The sequence below is a fragment of the Cydia pomonella genome, chromosome 27 (genome assembly GCF_033807575.1).
Source record: "Cydia pomonella isolate Wapato2018A chromosome 27, ilCydPomo1, whole genome shotgun sequence".
Taxonomy (NCBI): Eukaryota; Metazoa; Arthropoda; class Insecta; order Lepidoptera; family Tortricidae; genus Cydia; species Cydia pomonella.
In genome coordinates, this window is record NC_084729.1 from 1,407,567 (window position 1) to 1,433,511 (window position 25,945).

General features: G+C 44.0%; 3 protein-coding genes and 1 long non-coding RNA gene across 4 annotated transcripts in view; 3 read left to right on the forward strand and 1 right to left on the reverse strand.

The window, feature by feature from the left end:
- The window catches only part of LOC133532608 (uncharacterized), a 67,600-nt gene extending 58,331 nt beyond the window's left edge, over positions 1–9,269 (forward strand). Inside the window, exons 10-15 of the mRNA XM_061871359.1 lie at positions 226–333; positions 2,292–2,444; positions 2,585–2,633; positions 2,823–2,884; positions 3,974–4,063; positions 4,941–9,269. Of these exons, the coding sequence (XP_061727343.1) occupies positions 226–333; positions 2,292–2,444; positions 2,585–2,633; positions 2,823–2,884; positions 3,974–4,063; positions 4,941–8,264 (3,786 nt within the window). The 3' untranslated portion in view covers positions 8,265–9,269. The remainder of the gene's footprint in view (positions 1–225; positions 334–2,291; positions 2,445–2,584; positions 2,634–2,822; positions 2,885–3,973; positions 4,064–4,940) is intronic.
- Positions 9,270–10,939: 1,670 nt separating this feature from the next.
- On the forward strand, positions 10,940–14,147 carry LOC133532610 (uncharacterized). The gene is made up of 2 exons (XR_009801728.1): positions 10,940–11,683; positions 12,099–14,147. It is a non-coding gene; the product is annotated as an uncharacterized LOC133532610 (long non-coding RNA).
- LOC133532607 (ribonuclease H2 subunit C) lies at positions 14,143–18,396 on the reverse strand. The gene is made up of 5 exons (XM_061871358.1): positions 17,840–18,396; positions 16,676–16,936; positions 16,316–16,443; positions 16,133–16,237; positions 14,143–14,851 (listed from the first exon to the last, which is right to left on the reverse strand). Exons 2-5 carry the CDS (start codon positions 16,821–16,823, stop codon positions 14,837–14,839), a joined length of 396 nt encoding a protein of 131 aa, XP_061727342.1. The 5' UTR covers positions 16,824–16,936; positions 17,840–18,396; the 3' UTR covers positions 14,143–14,836.
- LOC133532609 (GTP-binding protein 2-like) overlaps positions 17,173–25,945 on the forward strand; it is a 34,667-nt gene continuing 25,894 nt past the window's right edge. The window contains exons 1-7 of the mRNA XM_061871360.1: positions 17,173–17,642; positions 20,215–20,337; positions 21,680–21,823; positions 22,574–22,641; positions 23,213–23,350; positions 24,407–24,516; positions 25,754–25,886. Of these exons, the coding sequence (XP_061727344.1) occupies positions 20,220–20,337; positions 21,680–21,823; positions 22,574–22,641; positions 23,213–23,350; positions 24,407–24,516; positions 25,754–25,886 (711 nt within the window). The 5' untranslated portion in view covers positions 17,173–17,642; positions 20,215–20,219. The remainder of the gene's footprint in view (positions 17,643–20,214; positions 20,338–21,679; positions 21,824–22,573; positions 22,642–23,212; positions 23,351–24,406; positions 24,517–25,753; positions 25,887–25,945) is intronic.

The following is a 25,945-nucleotide window of genomic DNA, read 5'->3' on the forward strand; positions in this document are numbered from 1 at the left end:
GTAGCCCCTCGAAAAAACCTCGGCAGGGAGCTCGCCGAAATAGCCGAAGCGTCCGCGATTATTTTCTAGGTTCTAGGGTATGAGAATGAACACCTTGCCGATGACGAGCAGTGCTATCCAAAAAAGTAATAAAACAAACCATACGTCAGGTTTCAAAATACCCTCAATTAACTTTTTGTAGGTTTTATTAGAATAATCTACATAACGCATTATTGTTTCCCGCAGAGGATAGACCTGCGCGACAACAGGCTGGGCGCGGAGGGGCTGCAGGCGATCCTCGCCGCCATGGAGACCAACACCACCCTCACGCAGGTCGACCTGGACGACCCCGCGGTGAGTCCACTCATGTACTGAGAAGATTTTTTTTTTTGTGAATGTCGAACGAGAGAAAAAATTATAACATGGATTAATTTAAAATCTTGAACGTAGCGGACTATATGTCAAAATTGACCCAAAACCAACAGAGTTGAGAATTAGGTCATTAGACAGGTATTTCTTTGTACTTCTTTTCGTTCTATGGGCGCCAAGCGGAATTCCATTGCAAAACTGAGATATTCGTATTTTAGTCAAAATGTCATCACCCTTATTACCCAGGTAATAGAGTTTACCGCGCGAATGGTTTGCCGGACTCGCAGCGGTGTGCGAACATCTACCAGCAATTAATATTGTGATGGGGTCTCGTTCGCCGGGGCGGGCGTGGCCTCATACAACTCCCTTGTTCCAGACAGGAGCAAGGGTTTCCTAGTTAGCTCAGAGGAGAGAGAGGGTGCAGGGTGAGACAAAGAAACAAAGGTTAATGCTGTAACATACATCGGCGGGCTTTTATGCCGGTTTATTATAAATGAAGGTTCCTTAAATCTAGACGTCCTAGGCTAGGTACGACGCGGGGGTGTTTCTAATTTATAGCAACGGTATTACGGTAAGGCGCGTATCCTAAGCTATTCGCGAGTTTTGGGATCGGTATCCCCTAAGAGCGAACGGGCGGTTTTGACGGGAGCGAGATAGTATTGGGGTGGATACCCCGGGTGCCTTCACGCGTCTGTAAACACGCCGGCACAACCGGGATACGGAATCGGGAAGGGGTACGTACTCCAGGTGCCTTCACGCGTCTTCAAACGCGCCGGCTCAACTGGCCTACGGGAATCGGGAAGGGTAGGGTGGCTAGGGCGGCGACTCTCGGTCGCGGGGCGCGGGCGGGGGCGGCGACTCTCGGTCGCGGGGCGCGGGCGGGGGCGGCGACTCTCGGTCGCGGGGCGCGGGCGGGGGCGGCGACTCGGTCGCGGGGCGCGGGCGGGGGCGGCGACTCTCGGTCGCGGGGCGCGGGCGGGGGCGGCGACTCTCGGTCGCGGGGCGCGGGCGGGGGCGGCGACTCTCGGTCGCGGGGCGCGGGCGGGGGCGGCGACTCTCGGTCGCGGGGCGCGGGCGGGGGCGGCGACTCTCGGTCGCGGGGCGCGGGCGGGGGCGGCGACTCTCGGTCGCGGGGCGCGGGCGGGGGCGGCGACTCTCGGTCGCGGGGCGCGGGCGGGGGCGGCGACTCTCGGTCGCGGGGCGCGGGCGGGGGCGGCGACTCTCGGTCGCGGGGCGCGGGCGGGGGCGGCGACTCTCGGTCGCGGGGCGCGGGCGGGGGCGGCGACTCTCGGTCGCGGGGCGCGGGCGGGGGCGGCGACTCTCGGTCGCGGGGCGCGGGCGGGGGCGGCGACTCTCGGTCGCGGGGCGCGGGCGGGGGCGGCGACTCTCGGTCGCGGGGCGCGGGCGGGGGCGGCGACTCTCGGTCGCGGGGCGCGGGCGGGGGCGGCGACTCTCGGTCGCGGGGCGCGGGCGGGGGCGGCGACTCTCGGTCGCGGGGCGCGGGCGGGGGCGGCGACTCTCGGTCGCGGGGCGCGGGCGGGGGCGGCGACTCTCGGTCGCGGGGCGCGGGCGGGGGCGGCGACTCTCGGTCGCGGGGCGCGGGCGGGGGCGGCGACTCTCGGTCGCGGGGCGCGGGCGGGGGCGGCGACTCTCGGTCGCGGGGCGCGGGCGGGGGCGGCGACTCTCGGTCGCTCGGCGGCCGGCGCGCGGCGCGGCGGGGAGCTCCGCCGTCTGCCACGCGGCGATAATTTCAACGACTTCCCTCCATAATTTCAACGACTCAACACCATCATCACTACTAGAACCATCATGAAGTTTTTCGATCAGGTCACGTGTCCGTCTTACGAATTTTCAATCTGACCTGTCGCGAGGTTAAAATTATTTCCCCATCACAAAAAGTGCAAAAGAAGTTTTCACTTCAATAATTAGTAATATATTTGCAGGAGTCATCCCCGGCGGAGGATCCAGTCGCGCGACTAACGTTAGAAGTGCGCGCCCTCTGCCGGCGCAACGAGCCCGCCGCCGCCAGCCCCGAGCGGCGCGTCACCAGGAAGATCAGCCTCACCTGCCACACGCACTGTCTGCACCGGGTAACTGTCGTACTGTACACCTGCAGCCTGTTCTCGGTCTACAGCTCCCAGAGCCATTATTTGAATAGTACATAGGTATATGAAAGAATATGAAGTGTGCGTAGACTAACGGTCCGTGGTTGTTGCAGAGCCTGGCGGCCGAGGAGCCCCGCGCCCGGGAGACGGGAAGGGACACGCGGCTGCGCTCCCCCGCGCCCTCCCCCGCCGGCTCGCCCGTCCCCGCCGCGCACCCCTCGCGCTTCTCCGTGAGTACACCTGCCTCCCCCGCGCCCTCCCCCGACCCCGCCGCGCACCCCTCGCGCTTCTCCGTGAGTACACCTGCCTCCCCCGCGCCCTCCCCCGACCCCGCCGCGCACCCCTCGCGCTTCTCCGTGAGTACACCTGCCTCCCCCGCGCCCTCCCCCGCCGGCTCGCCCGTCCCCGCCGCGCACCCCTCGCGCTTCTCCGTGAGTACACCTGCCTCCCCCGCCGGCTCGCCCGTCCCCGCCGCGCACCCCTCGCGCTTCTCCGTGAGTACACCTGCCTCCCCCGCGCCCTCCCCCGCCGGCTCGCCCGTCCCCGCCGCGCACCCCTCGCGCTTCTCCGTGAGTACACCTGCCTCCCCCGCGCCCTCCCCCGCCGGCTCGCCCGTCCCCGCCGCGCACCCCTCGCGCTTCTCCGTGAGTACACCTGCCTCCCCCGCGCCCTCCCCCGCCGGCTCGCCCGTCCCCGCCGCGCACCCCTCGCGCTTCTCCGTGAGTACACCTGCCTCCCCCGCGCCCTCCCCCGACCCCGCCGCGCACCCCTCGCGCTTCTCCGTGAGTACACCTGCCTCCCCCGCGCCCTCCCCCGCCGGCTCGCCCGTCCCCGCCGCGCACCCCTCGCGCTTCTCCGTGAGTACACCTGCCTCCCCCGCGCCCTCCCCCGCCGGCTCGCCCGTCCCCGCCGCGCACCCCTCGCGCTTCTCCGTGAGTACACCTGCCTCCCCCGCGCCCTCCCCCGCCGGCTTGCCCGTCCCCGCCGCGCACCCCTCGCGCTTCTCCGTGAGTACACCTGCCTCCCCCGCGCCCTCCCCCGCCGGCGCGCCCGTCCCCGCCGCGCACCCCTCGCGCTTCTCCGTGAGTACACCTGCCTCCCCCGCGCCCTCCCCCGCCGGCTTGCCCGTCCCCGCCGCGCACCCCTCGCGCTTCTCCGTGAGTACACCTGCCTCCCCCGCGCCCTCCCCCGCCGGCTCGCCCGTCCCCGCCGCGCACCCCTCGCGCTTCTCCGTGAGTACACCTGCCTCCCCCGCGCCCTCCCCCGCCGGCTCGCCCGTCCCCGCCGCGCACCCCTCGCGCTTCTCCGTGAGTACACCTGCCTCCCCCGCGCCCTCCCCCGCCGGCTCGCCCGTCCCCGCCGCGCACCCCTCGCGCTTCTCCGTGAGTACACCTGCCTCCCCCCCTCACTCCCTCGATGGGCGAGTCCAACTGGCACTTATTCCTTTTTTTGCATAGGCGTCTATAGTTATTAACTAATTACGTATCAGCACCAAAAATGTATCAATTTGTATATTGAAGGTAACGCGGGTGACGCCGGAGCGCTCGCCGGCCGACTCGGCGGCGCTGCGCTCGCCGTACGCCGCGCCCTCCAGGTTCAAGGTCGTGCAGGTACGGACTATTGGGTTATTGGGATTTATTTTTTCTGGTAAAAGGTGAGAAAATTTTCCCAGTACTTACCATTGGTAACAACTTGGTGGTAACTAGTGGGAATAACCTAAACAATTATACAATTAAAGGTCGGTCGCACCAAACCGTGTGTCACTGTTAAAGTGTTTGCTGAGTTTTATTGTATGGAAAGTTTCAGTCACTGATCGATGTGGATCCGCCCGTTAATTGTCGTTGTTGCAACGGGTCCTAGCCAAGTGCCCCCGCCAAGTCAAGCCAAAAAGCGGTATAACTTCGTTGTAGATAAAACTAGAAGGCTGAAGTTTCAGTTATCAAACAGGCATTGTATAAATCCACTACATTTCAAAGATCCAATTTGAATCGGTAGTTTTAGAATTATAACTAGTCAAAGTTTCTTAATTTTGTCACTCACTGACTGACTTGACAGATCATCAAAACTCTAAGGCACTTCTAGCAGACAATACAATACAAATACACTTTATTGCACACCTCAATACAGAAACAGTACTAATATTACAACACATAAAGAAGAGGTAACCAACAGGCGGTCTTATCGCTAAAAAGCGATCTCTTCCAGACAACCTTACAGACATAGAAGCTTCAAATTTAAAATACTATTAGTGTTTAGTGTATAAATCAAGGAGAAACTCAAATATTTTGCAATTTAGGTCCAGTTTTCTAGATACACCAACTGCATCAATAACTTTGTAATCCCATATCACAAAGTTACATTTGCAGTGAATGATTTACGCACGTCTCCTCTTATCTCCGCTTCAGTAGAAAGGCAGCCTAAAATGGAGGCTCTCGCTCGGTCAATTACATTGATCAACACGAATCACAAAGTGTGATTGTTTTCCAGGTAGCGGAGCCGCCACAAATCCAAGTACAGTCGGCCACGCCGGAGCAGCCCACGCTGCGCTCCTCGCGTTTCTCCGTGACGCGCAACATGGACACCATCTACAACCCCGCCGCGCCCTCCCCGCCGCCCACGCCCATGGCCTCCAAGAACAGGCCCAGCGGGGGCCATCAGCAGCCCGCAGACTGCACCAACTGTCAGCCCAATGATCACGCTGAATCTAAAGTGCCAGAGGACAGTAAACTTAATGAAACTGTAATCATTGTTAAAGACGCTAGTGTGAAAGAGAGTGGCGATGAAAAAGAGGACGAAGCTAACACTGAAAAGACAAAAAGTGATAAATCGAGTGATGAAACTGTTGTAAATAGGGTAAATAGTGATACGGTTAGTGATAGAGACTTGGAGAACGTTTTCCACGACAAGTCGGAGACCCTGTCCCACGACGAGGCCGTTAGTGTAATAGGTGATAATAAAATTACTAAAACCGAGACGAAATTAGTTAAAAATAGCAAAGCGGTGAGTGAGAATGAGAAGATAGATGTACAGGTGTCTGTTACGGTGAAGAAAGAGACGGTAGATACGCCCAAAGCGCATAGCGACCAAATCAAAGAAAATAAGGTGGAGGAAGTGGTCGAGAAACGTGACGACGTCGCCATGAAACAGATAGAAGCCATCAGGGAGGACCTCGGCCACCTTATAGAGGAGATGCGCGACAGAACCAAAACCGTTAAACCTGTTAAAGTAAAGAGTGATTGCACGCAAACTGATATAAATATAGATAGCAAATTAGATACCTTCGACGATGTACCTGTTATTAATCGAGATAATGTAGTTCTTAAGAAAAACAAAAGTGAATCGAGCCTGGACAGCCCCGATCTGGAAGTGTCTAGGCTTATGAACAAAAAGCTGATTGGCAGCCCGTTCTGCGATAGTAGTTCCTCTTTGGAAATATCCGGTAGCTCCATGGAGAGTCTGAACGCGATAGACCAGCCCACCAAACCTATAATCATACAAGAATCCATCGAATCAGATTCAGAACTGGATAGAAGAAAAACCGATGTGGTATTGTCTACTGAGAGCAGTATAGAATCCACGAGTGAAGTTACTCCCGTCAACAGTGGGAACTTCCTGAACATGTCTGTCAGCTCCAACGAGAGTGTATCTCCGATAATATTTGGGAAAAACAAGAAGATACACGGATCACTCTCCAGCTTAGAGGCGAGCGTGAGCTCCTTGGAGTCCAGACAAGAAAAAGTTATGGTAACTTCAGCCGATTCAGGTATAGAATATTCCTTGCAAATTCCATCAGAGAACAAAGAAGATAACTCATCCAACGAAGGCACTTTAACGAACAACTCGAGTTTAAAAGAAACTGTAAAGAAAGACGGTTTCCAACTCCAGGAAACCCTCACCTGCTCTCCCAAGAGAACTTCCAGTTTGCTTGATGTGCCCGCACTGAAAACGAAAGGTTTGGACAGAATGAGGAAAATATCATGGGTCGCGCCGTCAGCCAGCTTCCATATACCGAGGCCAGAACCAGAAAAGGAATCCAAAATACCAGGCCATTTAGAAAAATTACTAAGCCTCTTCCAACATCCTACCAGTATATTTTCCAGAAACTCCGAAGACGAAAAGAAATCCGCTTCAAATACTCCTCCTAGAAAGGATTCTTCTCTCACCAGCTCCTTCTGGTCCTGGGGCAGCACCGTCGAGAAGACAGAAGAGAGAGAAGATGTAGAAAGTCTGTCGGAAGCTACAGATTCCACGCTTTCCGAGAGAGTCCAAGTTTCTTTCGTCGACGAGTCTTTCTCCAAGAAGCTGGACAGCAAAACGCCGTCGACGGACACTGACAACACGCTGAGCGAGTTCCAGTCCTTGCAGCAAGGCAACTCGGAGGCGAGCGAGCCCGAAATAGATAAAGTTACCGAAAAAACCACCGATGACAATTTAGTACAAAAATGTTTAGGTTTAAGCTTAAAGTGTGACGCTAGCGCCAACGGGAACAAAGACGTGGCGAGAGCGTGTGATATAGTAGATCTCAGTAAACCCAACGACTTAAATAAAAACTATGATACGAGTAAGCCAGACACCAACAAAAACTCCGGGGAACCGGAATCTAAAGAAGATAAAGATAAAACAGAGCCCATCAGACCTAGGTCTTTCGCTGCGGTCTTGAAAGCGTCCGGCTCGGAGAACTCTCTAGACAAGCAGAGTCCGGAAACCGGACAACCGGTCGATAAACTACCCAGCAAGGTCATCAGGGGCATCAAAGAAAATATAAGCCCTGAAAACACATTGACGTCCACTATGACTAAAGCGCTAGCTTTTGAACTAACGGAGAAACAGGTTAAAAGTCAACCGATAGTGAATACAGTTTGGTCAGTAACGTTAGACAATGAACCGAAAATAGAGGAGAAAATACAAGAATTAGCGCCTATAGCTACTATAGAGGAAACATGTGACGAAACAATAGAAAACGCGCAGTTAGATTACATTGACGATATCAAATTTATTGATGACAAAAACATTTCGAGCGACAGCGGTGTCACTTTGGAAGGTTCTGAGAAAGTAAAAGATTTGGAAAGTGTTGACTTGGGTAAAGATGCACTATCATACCTTATTTATGAACAGAGGCTCATACCGAAAGAAACGAAGTCTGAAGCTGAACCCTCATTAGCTCAAGAATTAAGAGATGCAGCAATAAAAGAGCAGCTTCTCGATCTATCACCAGAATTGGTTGTAGATGAAGCAATAGAGCCAGAAGTGTTCAAAGAAGGTTTGAAGATCTCACCGGTCGTCCCGGACAGAGCGAAGCTCAAGAAAGCTAACTCAGCTGAGGACATCTCGCAGTGCGAGGAGAGTCAAAAGAAAACCATCGTCTTCCAAGTGCCTGAAGTACTCTCTACACCGAGGGATATCCCAGAAAGAAGAACGAAATTACGAACGCGGAGCGGTTCCAGTCCCAAATCTTTACCAGAGAGTTTGAACAAACCTTCCCCTTTGACCAAAATGGACTCTATATTGTTTAAGAAAAAGAAAAAGGTGTCGTCTCTAGGGAAAATAGCTAGAGATTCTCTTCTAGCATTGAACATGAGCGAGGAAGAGATCGCAGAGTTCAGACGATCGTACAAGCTTACCTCTGTAGAGAGCTTGAGGTCTTTGGAGTCCGTGTCGGAAGACGCCAACTCCCAGAGCGGGGCGTCGGTTGATTCTAGATGCAGGTCCTGTTTGCGGACCTCTCAGGAGAGCCTCATGTCTCTGGACTCCATAAATGAGGATTGCCGGTGCGGGGAGGACTGTGAGAAACAGAGCCACTCGGGAAGATAATCGGGTACTATAAATCAGAGTTATTGGGAGACTATGGCTTAGTATATTGTTAAGGGCTTGCGACTTGTTGTTTCGCTTCTCAAATGATTTGATTTTTTGATCATTTACATTTGTTTAAGTACAAATTATAATAACCAATGTTTTTGAAGCTTGTATGCTAATGCTTGTAAATAGTTGAGGTCCATCAGGAGGTGGAAATAACAAGTTTTATCACGCCCTAAATGGCGGCTGTTGTATATAAAGCTGTTAATATGATACATAATGATGACGTATTTGCCAACGTCACATATGTGTAAATAAACTTATTGATTATCCATAGATCTCCCAAGATTCTAAGTGTAATAAATATTATGTACAGTGCGTTTTAAATTTTATATAAAAAATTAAGATTATCCATTCTTAAATATATGCGTTTGCATAAAATATATGTACAGAAGGTAGAAGATTATATGGCTTTGCACACTAATATTGTCTCTTTCCAAAAATTAGGAAAAGAGAGGGACAAAATTTTCTTCTCGATAATATTAGTGTGCGGAATACGATGTTTATATTAGTGGTTCAATATATCAAATTGATATGTTGAAAATTCTTCTCAAAAGTTTATTACTATAGTAAATATATGAAATAATCATGTATCTAACATAATGTAGCACACTTCGCTGGATTCTATGACAATGTACCTATAGTTCTGTAAAAAGCGAGATGTAGCTATCTGATAAAGAGAGATAGTAAAAGATATCGATTCAGATAGCCATGCTGAGTTGTTAAAATTAAATATCACAACACAATGGATACTTAAATTTGAAAAATATATTAAATAAATGGATATTGAATTTTTGAGGTCAAAAATTAATGACAGGTGAGTAGTTCATATATAAATTCAATTATCATATTTGTCATTAAACTTTGCCCCCTAAAATCCGATGTCTGGTCAAATCTGGCAAAATCACAAAGGCTTGTACTTAAAATGCGTTTAATACTTAAATAAAAGCAACATCAAACTTATTTTTATTACATCGTTACATGTGAAACAATGATCCATGTCATAATATTGAGGACACTCTTTATAAACCATACGTTTTATAGAGATAGGTACGTTTTACAATCATATGTACTTACGACTATTATTTTTCGTCACATTTTGATAAAATTTGGGGGATAGAGTTTACTTCTATACATAATAAGCGAAATTTCACTTTCGGTATTTTCGTAACTAAACGAAAAAATTCCTAAATTTTTTCGTCCTAAATTGGCATTTCGTATTTATTCCACCCAGAATGAAGAGCTCTTAAAACCAGCCAAATTTTATCAAATACTAAAGAAAAAAATCGACCCACATAGTCATAACCATTTATACACTTTTATACCTAAGGTGTCCCAGGCATTGGTGCCACATACTACATACTACGCTACCGACGCGAAATAGGATTGTAATAAACAAATTGTATGTCGTTGTTGCGCTTTCCAAATGGTAGGGGGAGCCCAAAAGCGGATTTTGTAGTAACTCGAGCGTATCAGATTAACCTTTTCAACGCTTTTCCACACGTGTCAAGAAATGCCATGGACGCCAAAAAGTTAACTGGTGAAGAGCGAATATGAAGCTTAACTGACAGTAGGAAAGTCGCTTTGACAACGTCCGCCATAGCCTTTTTAATGGTCATTGGCGTCGCGGGCACGACAGACGATGACCGTTTTAGTGGTCTTTGGCGTTGAAAAGGTTAATATACGAGTGATATTTTACTACCCGTGGAGTCTACCCTATGCGCCATATAATCGTTTAATTAAGATAAAGCATACAAATAATTGTCGGCAGAGCCCGTACATTTCCATGCCGTTGACAGAAAAATTACGTCACGCTACATAGAGTATGATTCCAATTAGTATTTTCGTTATAATTAATCATTTTTCAACCTCTTTAGGTAACCGATACATATACTTGACAATCAGTATAGAAACGTCTAACTGACTTTCATTTTATTGTCACACAAATCAATAATAGTAGTCTATTAGTTAGTCGTAATTTGTATTTCTTTGCAGATCGGATACTCCACCGAACACTGTCTATGACCGTAATATGATAAGATTCATATACTAGCCGTGTCTTATCCAACCTCGACATGGCAGAATCATCAACACCTTGATGGAGCCATAACACGAAAAATTGATTGATTGAAATCAATAATAGATTATTAATTTATGAAATTATACATATTTTTGGTTTTTAACAGCGTAACAAGCTTTTATTCACGTAACAAGTATTTATTTTGATACCCGTCAATAGGTAAGTTATCTAAATTTGTAGTAACTCCCTGTATGTTAAATTACGTCATTTTTGCGTCAACGGCATGAAAAGTACGGGCCCTGATTGTCAGTTTAACAAATACAAATACTTTATTAATAACGCCAAGTTACATGTCAGGTACATTCTATATCAAAAACACAAGCAAGCATTAGCATAATTATAGCATCAACTTGGACCAAACTAACCAAATCCACAATCTTACCAACTACTTTTTTTAACTGCCCATCAACCCCCCAACAATAAATGGTCCAACATAGACGACGTTTAAAGTCAGCGTCATCATTTATTCTATTCAATAACAATATTACATTGTGTTTGAAAAATCTTAAATCTAGGTATATGCATACAGAAAATATAACGGAATAAACAAATACTCGTACCTAGTGGTTAAGATAGATTCCACGGGTAGCAAGATATCAGTATCACTCGTATTTCAATCTGACATGCTTGAGCAGCTGTAGCTATAAAAAATCCCCTCTTGGGCTCCCCTACCAAAATCTGACATATACTAGATTTTGAATATAATAGTTATCTAGTATAAAAACATAAGGTATTCATTCATTTGGTTAAAATCTGCAGATTGCCATGGCACATATCACTTATTTAAATAAATAAATATTATACGGCATTATTACACAAATTGACTAAGTCCCACAGTAAGCTCAATAAGGCTTGTGTTGAGGGTACTTAGACAACGATACATATAATATATAAATATTATTATACTTCGTTTTTTTAGTTTTATAAATCTTACTCAAATCGATCTAGCCCCAAACTAAGCAATAAAGCTTGTACTATGGGTACTAGCCGACGATATACATACTTGCATTGAATGTAGTATTCGGTCTCCCCTGCTAGCGACGCCCTTGGACGTGTATGATTCTAGCGAAGTGAGCTACAGCCGAGGGAATAATGTAGGGTTTCGTCACTCTGTATAATCTATTCCAAATAATAATAAAAAATTACTTCCTAAATCAAGTCACCTTGAAACAAAATGGTGATTTTGATTGTTATTCTTATTACGCCTGTAAAAGAGTTATTAACCTTTTGACCGCCAAAGACGTCATATGACGCGCGCGGCTACAGCCCAATATCAACCTTCATGCGTACCGACAAGGTTCACGATTACGCGCAACCTACGATAGGCGTGGCGTTCAAAAGATTAATAGTAGAAAAATCGTGCCCTGAGTTTGACAGCTGTAGTAAATGGCGCCGGGCGCCATGTTTTGTGATAACCGGGACAAACAAAACTGTGATCACGTCTTTCTTGTAGACATACCCTAAAGTTAAGGGATATAATTAATTTTCTTATCTAACCCTTATCCATATGAGATGGTACTCCTTTTATTTCGATAAGTATGATAAAGTAATGACTTTATCATACTTATCGTACCGACCTACATACCACAAGCTGTTAACTAGAGTAGAATATAATCGTTTATTCCATATATTACAATACATGTGATACCCTTTAACCTTTTGACCGCCAAAGACATATGACCCCAATATCAGCCTTCATGCGTACCGATAAGGTTCACGATTACGCGCCGCGTACGATAGGCGTGGCGTTCAAAAGGTTAAGGGCACAGCAATATAAGAGGGCTGATTAAATTACAATTATTTCGCACATGTCCACAGGAGAGAAAACGGTACACTGATGAACACACAAGTTTTTTCTCCTGTGGGCAATAGTTAACAGCTTGTGGGCATTGTAGGTAATGATCTTACCAATATCATACTTATCCAAATAAATGGAGTACCTTTTTTATCCAAATAAATGGAGTACCTTTTATTTGGATAAGGGTTAGATAAGAAAAATCTTTATAGCCCTTAGCTTTTGGGTATGTCTACAGGAAAGACGTGAACACGGTTTAGTGTTTGACCCAACTGGATTGTCAAACGACAATATTTGACAACTAGAGTTGCCGTAAAGCACCATCTACATCAGCTATTATTCGAAACACGATTTCTTCTTCAACACAACTCGTCTGTAATTAAATAATTACTCTGCCTTTAGTTTGTCATGGTTTTAGAGCATTTTATTTTCTACTTTGTCGTAAAATACACAAGTTTCAGTTGTTCGAATAACGACGATAGGTTTAAGAGGGAAGAATAGCTTGGCGATCCTAAAGAAATAACGGTACTTGTTCTATGAAATTCCATTTCGGGAGAAAACGTTTTCCACTTACAAATCTTAACAAATCACTTTGATTTTGAAGTCGATCGCTTCAGCATAATATATTCTAGGTTTATAGGTTACGCTTTTTAATTATTTTTTCTTAACCTTTTGACCGTCAAAGACGTGATATGACGCGCGCGGCGACAGCCCAATATCGACCTTCATGCGTACCGACAACGTTCACGATTACGCGCCGTGTACGATAGGCGTGACGTTCAAAAGGTTAAAAAGGAAAACCTATAAACCTAGTTTTTCATTGTGGCAATAACGTACTAAAAAATCATGGAGAATGGAAAATATTTAGAAGTGTTTTTTTCTGTTTTTGTATAGACGTGCTATACTTCCCTTTTAAGGTAGAAAATCAAATGTATAAAACCCTTATAAAACCATACTTAATCTCTTAACCTTTGGTATGCTTAGGAACAGATCTGCTCCATATACAGGGTGACCTTAGTCATTGGACAAACCCTGAAATCCCACGTAGGGTTACTTCTCAGGAATGCTCTGACGTTAATATTTTTTAATTAGAACAAAGGATAAAAAAAATAATTTTTCGAACAAAAGTTATTTGCAATAATCGACAACAAAAAGAAACACACTGTGTTAATCTTTGGCAGTGTTTTTGACAATTTGTTAGAAATATTTGATAATGATGACATTTTTCAAAAGTCAGAAGCTTATTAGTGTCATAAATAAAAAAGATAATCAAAAAGGTCGAAGAAGGTTCCATACTATCTTTGAGAATATTACCTTAGGAGCTACTAACACATACAGGCTGCTCCAAAGTAAAAAATGGTAATTTGTTAATTTCTTCGAAACCGCTACACCGGCTGTTATGATACTTTGTACACTGGTTCTAAATACCCTAATGCATATGTACAGTCAGCGTCAAATACTTTGTAGCAACCAAAGTGGCCAAATAGTTCGGTACACCATACTAAATATATGGTGTACCGAACTATTTGGCCACTTTGGTTGCTACAAAGTATTTGACGCTGACTGTACATTTCGGCTTTGTCCAATGGCTAGCGACACACTGTATATTTAACCAAATTCAACTTAAAACATGAATATGTCATGGTTGCTAAATAAATGACAAATGTTTGACAGGCGCATACTAAAGGTTAACACACACCGTACAAAAAAATTGGCAGTTGAATCTAAAATCAATAGTGAAGGAAATATAGTTGAATTTCTTTTGTTTGAAAATCGGACAAAACAACTGCAACTCTGTTCCAATAGAAAATGATAATTACATTGAAGTTATTAAGCACTACGGGTAGGACCGTGGGCCTAATTTGTTTTATAGATATCTACATATTGATGGAGTGATGTTTCGCTACTTGTGCCTGCAGATGTTTTAAAAAAAGAGATGTGTGTGAAATAAATAATGAAACTATTATCATATTGTTTTATTGATTCATCGTCTGAGTTACAGCCGCGGGTGGGCCTTAGCCTGGTCAAGCAAATCTCTCCAGTCCGAACTATTCGTGGTATACGCTGTCCAACCATTTCCATAGAAACGTAGTCGTTTTCTTCTGGATTATTGAAAATAATATATTTTGTCAATTTGATGTATATCAACTACATTTATGGCGATTCAATCAATAAATTTTTCGTGTTATGGCTCCATCAAGGTGTTGATGATTCTGCCAATGTCGAGGTTGGATAAGACACGGCTAGTATATGAATCTTATCATATTACGGTCATAGACAGTGTTCGGTGGAGTATCCGATCTGCAAAGAAATACAAATTACGACTAACTAATAGACTACATACAACTATTAAACAATATGAACACTACACTATGTACAGAACAAACTACGGTTAAGTATTCAATCTACGAACTTATTGTACAATAATATGATACATACACAATGGCGATTCGAATAAGGGCAAGAAGCATTTACAATTTTGTACGGAGTTTATTTTCGCTCCTAAGTTACAATTATAATGAAAAAAAAATCTAACTCAGAGGCATAGCAATGGTTAATATACATCAGATTGCATAGAAGTATCATCAATCCAGGGAGGAAAATGATCACTTTCGTTAAAGCAAGTGCGACGTTGCAGGTGAAACTATTTGCAGATCAATCGCCGTGGATCTGAAAAAGATAAAAACATCATGTAACTCTGAAATAATTAATCTACCCAAAGCGATTCACTCTTTAACCTTTTTGCCGCCATTGTGTGATATAGTCAATCCATGACCTGCCCCGCACGCCACGACTTCATATCAAGTCGTGGTCTTGGACAGGTGTATATGTGGTATACGTGCAATTTTTGACGTGGCGCTGATAACACTATTACTTCGACTGGCGAAAAGGTTAATCTACAATTTATTGCACAGCATAATATACAGTCACAGAAGGCCGACTCAATGCCATTAGGTTATCTCTACCAGTCAATCTTTGTTAAAGCAGGAAACAAAGCCTTTTTTTTATCCCAGATACTTAAATTGACGTTTGAATGCATGAATCCATTTTATTTTACTAAAAAATAGGTAAAATGACTGAGATGCATAGGGGTAACTTTAATTCGAAGCCAAATGATGAATTACTGGAGTAGTAGCACACAGTTAAGACTAGAGCAAGGGTTCCCAAACTGTGAGCGGCGGCGCCCTGGTGCGTCGTAGACAGCAAAGAGGAGCGCCGTGAGGCAATCCTCTCACATCTATTTTGAATAGCCTAGCTAAGTTAGCAACAAGATTAAATTTGAAACTTGCAAGTGTGCCGGTCTGAAAAAGATTGGGAACCACTGGACTAGAGACTACAATTTTAGTTTTTAATTGGTGCAAACAGTTTCATGCCTACACACAACATGTTGTGATTTGCCTGGCCTCTAACAATGTGAACAATTACGAACTATAAATAGTTATTTGTTTTACAAGGGGGTAAAGGTTAAAGTAACTCCTCAACCTAATATTGATACCTGAGCCAGTGAAAGAATCCATAATTTCGAAAAGTGGAGTTTGACCAGTGCAAGGGTTTAATTTAACACAAAATTTTGCTACCAAGTGAAACACAACATTTTTCACGAGAGCAAATCCAAACTGCTATTAAATATTTTACATTTAAAATTATCAATTTATCACTTAAAAGTCATTTCATCTGCCAACATGAGGAAACAACTCATGCCCTTACTGGGATTCAAATCCAGGTTAATCGGCTTCATAGGTAGGGTCACTACCCACTGGTCCAGACCGGTTGTCAAACAAAGAGAGACTAGACTCTAGCTTAACAAGAGGGACCTCGGGTCAGAGGTGTAGGGTTAGAGCCGATGTAGCTTTATTTGACATTCATAAGCACATTGTAATATGTCTACTTGAATAATAAACTATCTTTATCAAGCTGGTGTGGTGTAAAAACTTTGAAAGTTAAACATACCGCGTCAGCAATGTCTATCCAATCCAGTGCTTTGACCATGTTGTCATTCTTAGATGGTTTCTTGTCCCAATTCCAGTATATGAAGTCTTTGAAGCCTCCTACTACCTAAAAATATAGTACAAAAGTGTTATTGCTTTTAAAATAATATTAAAAACTGTTAATGAGATACTATGTAATACTTACATGGAATTTGCGATCAGCGTCTTCCGAGAGTGGTCTCTTGGCCTCAGTGGCCACAACGGCTCTGTAGCCCTCAGGGAAACTCATCTTGGTGCCGTCTAGAGGGTGCCCACGGAACGACGCCGTTAATTCTACAATTAAAACCAATTTAGTAAATTAGAATATCATTGTGCAAAAGTGTATTGTTTAACCACATTTTCCCATTATTTAGTTACGAATACTTATTAAGAAGTTTTAGCTGATTTGAATAATAATTTATTCACTTCACTTCTTTAAAAAAAAAAATGGCTTCAGTTCATAGACTATTTCGCCAGTACTAATTTCTTAATTATGTATAAAATAAACAATAGTTCGTAATCTCACCTCCATCTTTTTCAACGACATACGGCTCAAAGTATTTCTCTACATTGGCAGGACCATCTTCTTCCACTTTACACGGCACGTAGTGTGCACGCTGCTCGAAAGCTTCTTTATTTGTTTTTTGTAATGTATTTTCTACGTGAATCGACATTGTTTTCTTATTTTGAGCTAGATTTGGGGTTATGCAGGTTCCCGCGAAATATGATCGACTTGTTGACTATTGACTCGTGACAGTGACACTAGTGATGACGTTTGTAAGGTATTCTACAAAGAGCATATAATCACTACGTTTTAGTATTCTATTCTTTTATACTTAACTAGGAAAACGATTTATTTAAATAGAAATGTATTTTAATAAGCTAAAACTAAATTTGTTTAGTCAATGTATTATGTATACTTAGTTTAGCAGTTAAACTGTAATGTTATAGAGTTGATAGCCACTTCAAATAATGAAAATGATTTTAGTTTTTTTAATATTTTACCTGTAGCTTAGGTAAATAATCTTTTTTTGATATGTTGGACGTAGTATACGAGTAAAATATTAAAACATATCATAGTTTCTGAACAAGGCATATGCGCCTTGCCACATCCAAAAATATTTCCATTAAGTCAAAAAAACCTATTCGCAAAATTGACAAACGGTCCAAATTTATATGTTGCATTATATTTCACAATAATTGTAAATTTTAATTAGTCATAGTTCCAGTTACTATATTCTTATCAATATTCCGAGCGTAACACCGTGACGTTACCATTTACTGCATACGCTTAATCCAGCAGCGCGATTACGGTAGCGCCGAGACTGTTTGAACAGTTGTATTAAAAATATTATTGTTATCGTTATTTACGTCATTGTAAATAATTTGGCAGTGTTCCCTTGTTGTGTTACGTTTTTGTTGACTCACAAGCGCTTGAATCGCCGAGCTAGTGACTGGGGACCGCTTCGACCTTGAACCTACAACAGCTGTTTGTAAGTATATCCTTGTGTTATTAATAATTTAAAAAAGATTTACCTTTTTAAATCATGTTTGTGATTTATAACTGAATTTGTTTTGGAACTACTAAGATCTAATTTGATTTAATGGCAAATTTATATGTAAGTCAAGAGACCCTTTCAGTTTCGCAATATTTTGTGCTATATATTACGAGTTCTAACGTGATACTTACTAAACTGATGCAATTAATATTCGTAATGGACACTATTTCCCTATGTAAATGATATTGATATAACAATGTTTAAAAAAAAAAAACAAAAAAAAAATGTTTGTTAATGTGATACAAATATGGAAGGTGGAGGCAGGGATGTACTTTCCATATACCAAAAAGTGTCATCAAAAAACATTTAATAGGTGGCGCTACAATACCTAGAATACTTGAAAAAAAAAAAAAAAACAAATCATAGACAGCACACTTCACTCTGTCAATAATGCCTAGGTTCTTAGTTACTCTAGCGCTACTCTGGAGAGATTTGGAGCTATTATTTATAGCTGACAACTGGACACTTTTGCATCAGTTCTGCCTGTGGAGATTGCATTTATTATTATTATTAGAGCTTCGATATTCCACAGAGAATTTTATCATTTGATATATATATTTTTAAATATTAATTTCTATTTTTCTGCTGTAGACCACTTCTGGGTAAAAGCCTCCTCCAGCTGTTCCCATTTGTTTTTGTCTTTTGCTGCGCTTTGCCATTCCTTACCCGCAGTAGCAACAATTTCGTCCTGCCATCTGGCTATTGGATGTCCTCTCTTTCTAGAGCCCAGGGGGCCCTTCCATTTGGTCACCTTTCCTGTCCACCTCCCGTCATTGAGCCTTGCCACATGACCAGCCCATCTCCATTTCATGCTCTGCGCAAAGTGTAAAGCATCAGTTACTTTTGTCCTTTTTCTAATATTGGAGCATCTTATTCTGTTTTTTAGTTTTATGCCTAAACAGCTTCTTTCCATTGCTGGGTGGTCTGTATTTTATTTTTGGTTGCCTGATTTAATGTCCAAGTTTTGACAGCCATATGTGAGGCAAGGCAGTAGGGATGAATCCATCACTGTTTTCCAAATGTCGTCCACTCAATGACAATTGACAAATATCTCTCTGTTTGACGAAAACGCTATAACATGTCCCTTGGTCCCTTGAGTGTTGCTATATAGAATTTACACTGTACATAACAAACTAAAATAAAATATAATGTTTTATCTATGGAATATGCAAAGGTCAACTAAGAATGTGTATAACTTGAGAATCTTCAATGACATAATCTAACTTTATTTATAAATACTTTTTTTTGTTTACCAACAGAGACAGTCTGGCCAAAATGAGCCAATGCCAAGACACGGTCTGATGTGCTGCCAAGATTTTGGCTTGATATTTGTATTAAAAATGCTTGATTGAAACTTGTTATATCAGAACACAGAAATCTTATTCTAATTTTTAATACAATGAAGTGTGAAATATGACTTGTAATTCACAAGCTTTGCAATATAAATAAATAAATATTATAGGACATTATCACACAAATTGACTAAGCCCCACAGTAAGCTCAATAAGGCTAGTGTTGTGGGTACTTAGAGAACAATATAATATATAAATACTTAAATACACAAAAAACACCCATGACTCAGGTACAAATATTTATGCTCATCACACAAATAAATACCCTGAAAGCATAACCCCAATAACTGAAAGCATCTTACCCTGATTTACTCACACACATACACACACACACACACACACACACACACACACACACACACACACATCTACGCAAAAAAAATATATGTAAAATAAATTGCACTGTATTCTTATTAGAATGGCATTTGTTTTCTAGTATTAAAACAAGCCTTAATTATCTACTTTAAGTCTAAAATGAAAATGGTTAATGTCTTAATAGTTACTATTTTGTTTGGGAGAGGACACTGACTTCTGTAACACAGGTTTTTACCTAGCTCAGAAGTCAGGGACTTCAACACTAAAATGTACTTACCTTAATGCCAATTTTTTTTTTTAATTTTATATAGTTACTTAAGTTTAAACGTGTAATGTAGCAAGCATAACGTGAAATAACGAGAATAAAATTAAGTTCTTTAAAAATAAGTTTTGAGAACCTAAGAAAATAGTTTCAAAAGTAAACGACTGTATCTACAGTCAAAAGATATTATTTGTGACCTTGTCTCAGTGGCAATAGTATGAGGTCCCTAGCGAGTTTCATGTTGTTAGTCACTGTGACCAGGGATCGGAAACCGGTATTTTTTGTATGGGAACGAAAACGGTATTTTTTCGTTCTTTGTTAATTATTTCATTCCTAATCGGGCAATCTAATAATACGAAGTCGTTATCTAAAAACACAACTGAGTCCTACATTTTGAGTATAAAATAAACCGAAATATATGGTTATTTCGATATTTTTGCAAAAAACCGGTTCTGATCCCTGACTGTGACAAGGTACAAAATTATCGCTAAATCGCCAATTATGTAGCCTCTACCCTTAGCTTACTGTGGGCAATTTGTGTAAGCATGTTCATTTATTAATTATCTATTTGTTACAGCGAGCATGGACTCTTTCTTCAGCCTGTTCGATCCGTCGGACGGCAACCAGAACAAGACCAAGAGGAAACAGCAGAACAAACCCGACCAGGACAATGTTAAGAAGAAAGTAGACCCGCCTAAGGGTAAGAACATGTAACGGTCGCCTGCGGTGGCCTTCAAACCTTCAAGAAAAGAGCGTACTCCCATCTTAAAGGCCGGCAACGAACTTACAACCCCTCTGGCGTTGCAGGTGTCCATGGGCGGCGGTAATCGCTTACCATATCAGGCGATCCGTCTGCTCGTTTGCCTCCTCTATCATAACAAAAAGAAAAAACCAACGCGAGCTACTACTTACCCGCTACAAGCGTAGATGATAAGATGCATTTTCCTCATTGTAGCGAAAAGCGCAGACGAACAGAACCCGCCTAGCGGGTCGCTAGCATTGATTGCGTTCAAAACCCGAATATGTGATAGTTTTTGAAAGGTATTACAATTTGTAAACTTTCTAAGCTCTGTTTTTAATTATCAAACACTTAAATAACAGTTGGTTTTCCCGAATTTGTCCGACTGATCTGTCATTATTACAAGCTTTTATTTACTTTCACCTGACCGTTGTCTTGTTTGTAATCAAATCTTGCAAGTTAAATTTGACCCACTTCCCGGTTTCCGATGAAGCTGAAAATTTGCATACATATGTAAGTCGGGTGACAATGCAATATTATGGTACCATCGAGATGATCTGATGATGGAGACAGGAGGTGGCCATAGGAACTCTGTGATAAAACAACGTAACCTAATCGTGTTTGGGGTTTTTAAAATTGTCTCGATGAGTATTAGTTACCTGTGGAAAGAAAAGTACAGTCAGCGATAGCAGCTTGTACCAAAAATGAAATTTTTGCCAAAAACTTATTTTAGTTCTACATTAGTAAATAAATGGGCCTAGAGGATGTAGTCACAAGAAGGGCTCATAGTTCTGCAGCGGGAAGAAGAAATAACGCTAACAGCGGGACCGTTTTGGGGAAGAGCAGAGCGGCTATGGACAGGAACCACTGGAGAGATTTAGGATGGCCTTGGCCAGGAGGCAAGCTGAGTTGCGAGATATAATATAATGTGAAAAATAACTATCCTATCTCAGTTATAAAGTCTACTTGTCTGGAAGAGATCGCTTTATAGCGATAAGTCCGCCTGTTGTTACCTACTCATTTAAGTCCTGTCTTTGTTTGTTAATACGAGTTTTTCTCTAGTAGTGCACAAAAAAGAATTTTATTATTATTATTTTATTTATTTAAATAAATAGGTCACTTGACTGTTTTTCTAGTATTTGCATTATAAAAACATTATAATTTTATATATACAAACTATGAAATCAATAATTGTGGTAGGTCCTCAGAAAGGTCATCCCCAAATCACGACACACACATTTTACATTCCCTTGTCGCGTGGTGGATATTTTTGGGTTCAATCTATGAATTGTATATTATTCAGGCAGGAGAAGAGGCAGGAAGGCACAAGGCAAGAACGAAACGCTCCCCGAAGAATCCTCATTCCTCTGCGAGCCCGAGCTGAGTGAGGAGCTGCTCATGAAGGGCGGCAGCTACTTCGAGAGCTACATCGAGCTCAAGAAGGAAGGTAAATACAGATAGCCCCCAGGTCCCAAAGTCCCAATTTTATTTTATTAAACTGCGTGCTGGTTGCAGAGGTCCTGATTAAGAACGGCAGTCATTTCATTTCGTTTGCCAGGTCCCATTGCCTTGAATATAACACTAAGAAAAGTGTGGTCATGGTTTTTAAGACAAGAAAAGTCAAGCATTGCCGTGCAAACCAAGTCCAAGATAAGTTGGCAACGATTTTGATAACCCACACAGCGCAAGTGTTATTTTAAACGTCAAACATTTATGAAATTATGACGTTTACTTAACACTTGCACAGGCCGGGTTAGCAAAGTCGTTGCAAATTTAGCTTTGTCTAACACTAGTCATTTCAATAGCTACATCTTCTTCCTCGAGTTATCCCCTCATTTTTGCCACGGCTCATGGAAGCCTGGGTTCCCCTTGGCTACAAATTCCCAGGATTGGCGTAGACACTAGTTTTTACGAAAGCGACTGCCATCTGACCTTCCGACCCCGAGGATAAACTAGGCCTTACTGGAATTAGTCCGGTTTCCTCACGATGTTTTCTTTCACCGAAAAGCTACTGGTAAATATCAAATGATATTTCGTACAAAGTTCCGAAAAACTCATTGGTTTGTTCCCGCGACCACCGGATTGAAAGTCGCACACTCTTACCGCTAGGCCACCAGCGCTTCATTTCAATAGCTATGTAGAGCTCAAAAAGGTAGGTATTTCACAAAATACCTACAGAATGTTTGTATTGTTGCAGACCCTAAAGCGGACGACAAGAAGCCGAAGCGACGCAACTCGGGCCGCAAGAATCGCAGGCGGAAAAAGGTACAACAACATAACTAGTGCCTCGATGAGCTGTAGACTTCTCAATAAGTAGTAGTGAGGCGGGGCTGGGCGTGGGCGACGTGGGCAACCGCCTACGGCCTTGCAGTCCGAGAGGCCTCGCGGAACGAGGGCCCTCGCGGTCCGAGAGGCCTCGCGGTACGTGGGCCCTCGCGGTCCGAGAGGCCTCGCGGTACTTGGGCCCTCGCGGTCCGAGAGGCCTCGCGGTACGTGGGCCCTCGCGGTCCGAGAGGCCTCGCGGTACTTGGGCCCTCGCGGTCCGAGAGGCCTCGCGGTACGTGGGCCCTCGCGGTCCGAGAGGCCTCGCGGTACGTGGGCCTTCGCGGTCCGAGGGGACGCCAGTCGTCGAGTTGCTGAGACCGTGCTACAACCAGGCGTACTTAAATATTTTGCGCCCGGACCAATTACATTCGCTGACCCATTAAGTGATAATAATGTATTTCATTTAAGGAAAAAACCCTGTTTTGCCGCCCTTTGCAGCCTGCCGCCCCGGGCCATGGCCCCCTTGGCCCTAGGGTAAATACCAATACAATAGCACGCCTTTTATTGGCAGGTGTCGCCCACCAAAGACGAGCAAGCGTGGAACAACACGACGTCCGTGCCGCCCGCGTGCGCCGACGTCGGCAAGAACGTGAACGACCTGCGCGACTACAGCGGCGGCGTGCACGGTGTCATCGACAAACTGGAGAAGGTAGGTGTTAGTGTATTCATCTAAATGGAGAAGGTAGGCGTAGTGTGAGTAGGGTACGACGTCGGCAAGGTCAACGATCTGCGCGACTACGGCGGCGGCGTGCACGGCGTCATCGACAAACTTGAGAAGGTATGTGTAGTGTACTCATCTAAATGGAGAAGGTAGGCGTAGTGTGAGTAGGGTACGACGTCGGCAAGGTCAACGATCTGCGCGACTACGGCGGCGGCGTGCACGGCGTCATCGACAAACTTGAGAAGGTATGTGTAGTGTACTCATCTAAATGGAGAAGGTAGGCGTAGTGTGAGTAGGGTACGACGTCGGCAAGGTCAACGATCTGCGCGACTACGGCGGCGGCGTGCACGGCGTCATCGACAAACTTGAGAAGGTATGTGTAGTGTACTCATCTAAATGGAGAAGGTAGGCGTAGTGTGAGTAGGGTACGACGTCGGCAAGGTCAACGACCTGCGCGACTACGGCGGCGGCGTGCACGGCGTCATCGACAAACTTGAGAAGGTATGTGTAGTGTACTCATCTAAATGGAGAAGGTAGGCGTAGTGTGAGTAGGGTACGACGTCGGCAAGGTCAACGATCTGTGTGACTACGGCGGCGGCGTGCACGGTGTCATCGACAAACTTGAGAAGGTATGTGTAGTGTACTCATCTAAATGGAGAAGGTAGGCGTAGTGTGAGTAGGGTACGACGTCGGCAAGGTCAACGATCTGTGTGACTACGGCGGCGGCGTGCACGGCGTCATCGACAAACTTGAGAAGGTATGTGTAGTGTACTCATCTAAATGGAGAAGGTAGGCGTAGTGTGAGTAGGGTACGACGTCGGCAAGGTCAACGATCTGTGTGACTACGGCGGCGGCGTGCACGGCGTCATCGACAAGTTGGAGAAGGACGTACTTAGTTGTTTCACTTAAATGGAGAAGGTAGGCGTAGTTGTTTCACTTAAATGGAGAAGGTTTGCGTAGTAGGTTCAGTTAAATAGAGAAGGTGGGCGTATGTAGCAGTAATATAGCGGAACTGTTTTTGCTATTTTATCTGTTTGTCACCAGGTGATACTCAAGGATGACACGTACCTGGCGGGCGAGTTCAACGCCGAGGACCTCCACAACGAGGCGTGGTACAGCTCCGACGACTTCGACGAGAGCCTTGATGACGACACGTGAGTCGACAATAAGTTATTTGTCAAAAATGACTTTTAGATACAAGATTTCCGCACCATACATCGTTGACTGTACTTTTCTTTAACACATTCTCTGCCGGGAACCCACCTGGTGGGCGCTCGTGAACTTTTTTCAGATGCCGGACAACCCGCTGGGCGGTTTGTTTTGTACGCAGCTATAGACCACCGGTTTCTGGGGTACTGCGCCGTTTTTTGTCTGGCAGTGAATGTGTTAAATAAATATTATAGGACATTATTATTACACAAATTGACTAAGTCCCACAGTAAGCTCAATAAGGCTTGTGTTGAGGGTACTTAGACAACGATATATATAATATATCAATATTTATAAATACTTCAATACATAGAAAACACCCATGACTCAGGAACAAATATTCATGCTCATCACACGAATAAATGCCCTTACCAGGATTTGAACCCGGGACCATCAGCTTCGTAGGCATGGTCACTACCCACTAGGCCAAACCGGTCGTCGAAAAATAAAACGTTAAATAACTCTTGTATCGATATCAAAAAAGACCATAAAATGTTGGCACACTGGTTTCTTCTTTCCTTTCCTCAGTTCCTAATAGGGAGTATTACTGAAATGTTCTGCCGCCAGAGTGCAGCACTAGCACCTTTCATAAACCATAGAGTATCTTATACATACTGTGCCTGAAACTGTTTTTTGACAAGTTTTCACAGATAATAAAACATGACATTGATGCATCAAGGCGGTTTGTTTACAACCTACCGGGAAACGTGAAAATCGAAATTTAGTTATATGCCTCTTCGTCGCTCGAATATGCAAGAGTGATAGAGAGGTTAGATAACAACATTTCGATTTTCTTGTTTCGCGGTAGACTCTCAGATTGTGATTGATTGTGGTAGTGGCGCCCCCTACGCAGAGTTTCGCTTAATATTCCCTATTTGTATAAAATTTCAAATTTAGAATAATAAATAAATAAATAAATATTATAGGACATTATTACACAAATTGACTAAGTCCCACAGTAAGCTCAATAAGGCTTGTGTTGAGGGTACTTAGACAACGATATATATAATATATAAATACTTAAATACATAGAAAACACCCATGACTCGGGAACAAATATCCATGCTCATCACACAAATAAATGCCCTTACCAGGATTTGAACCCGGGACCATCAGCTTCGTAGGCAGGGTCACTACCCACTAGGCCAGACCGGTCGTCATAATAATAAGTTTGTTGGATAGTAATTCGGAGTCGGATGACAGCGGGGGCGGAGCGCACGGGAGCCTGCCCCCGGAGCCGCGCTTCGGCAACGTGGAGTACAAGCTGCAGCTCGTGGCGCCCTGCGAGCGCCGCTTCCAGCATCTCGTCACGCAGGTACGGAGCCCGAGGGCTATAAGGCCATAAGATACTACAATTGGTTTCTTCTTCTTCTT

Coding starts and splice junctions, on each gene's coding strand:
- LOC133532607 (XM_061871358.1), bottom strand. CDS start 16,823: ATGTCGATTCACGTAGAAAATACATTACAAAAAACAAATAAAGAAGCT. Junction 16,444..16,675: donor TGTCGTTGAAAAAGATGGAG/GTGAGATTACGA, acceptor TTTTAATTGTAG/AATTAACGGCGTCGTTCCGT. Junction 16,238..16,315: donor ACGCTGATCGCAAATTCCAT/GTAAGTATTACA, acceptor CTATATTTTTAG/GTAGTAGGAGGCTTCAAAGA.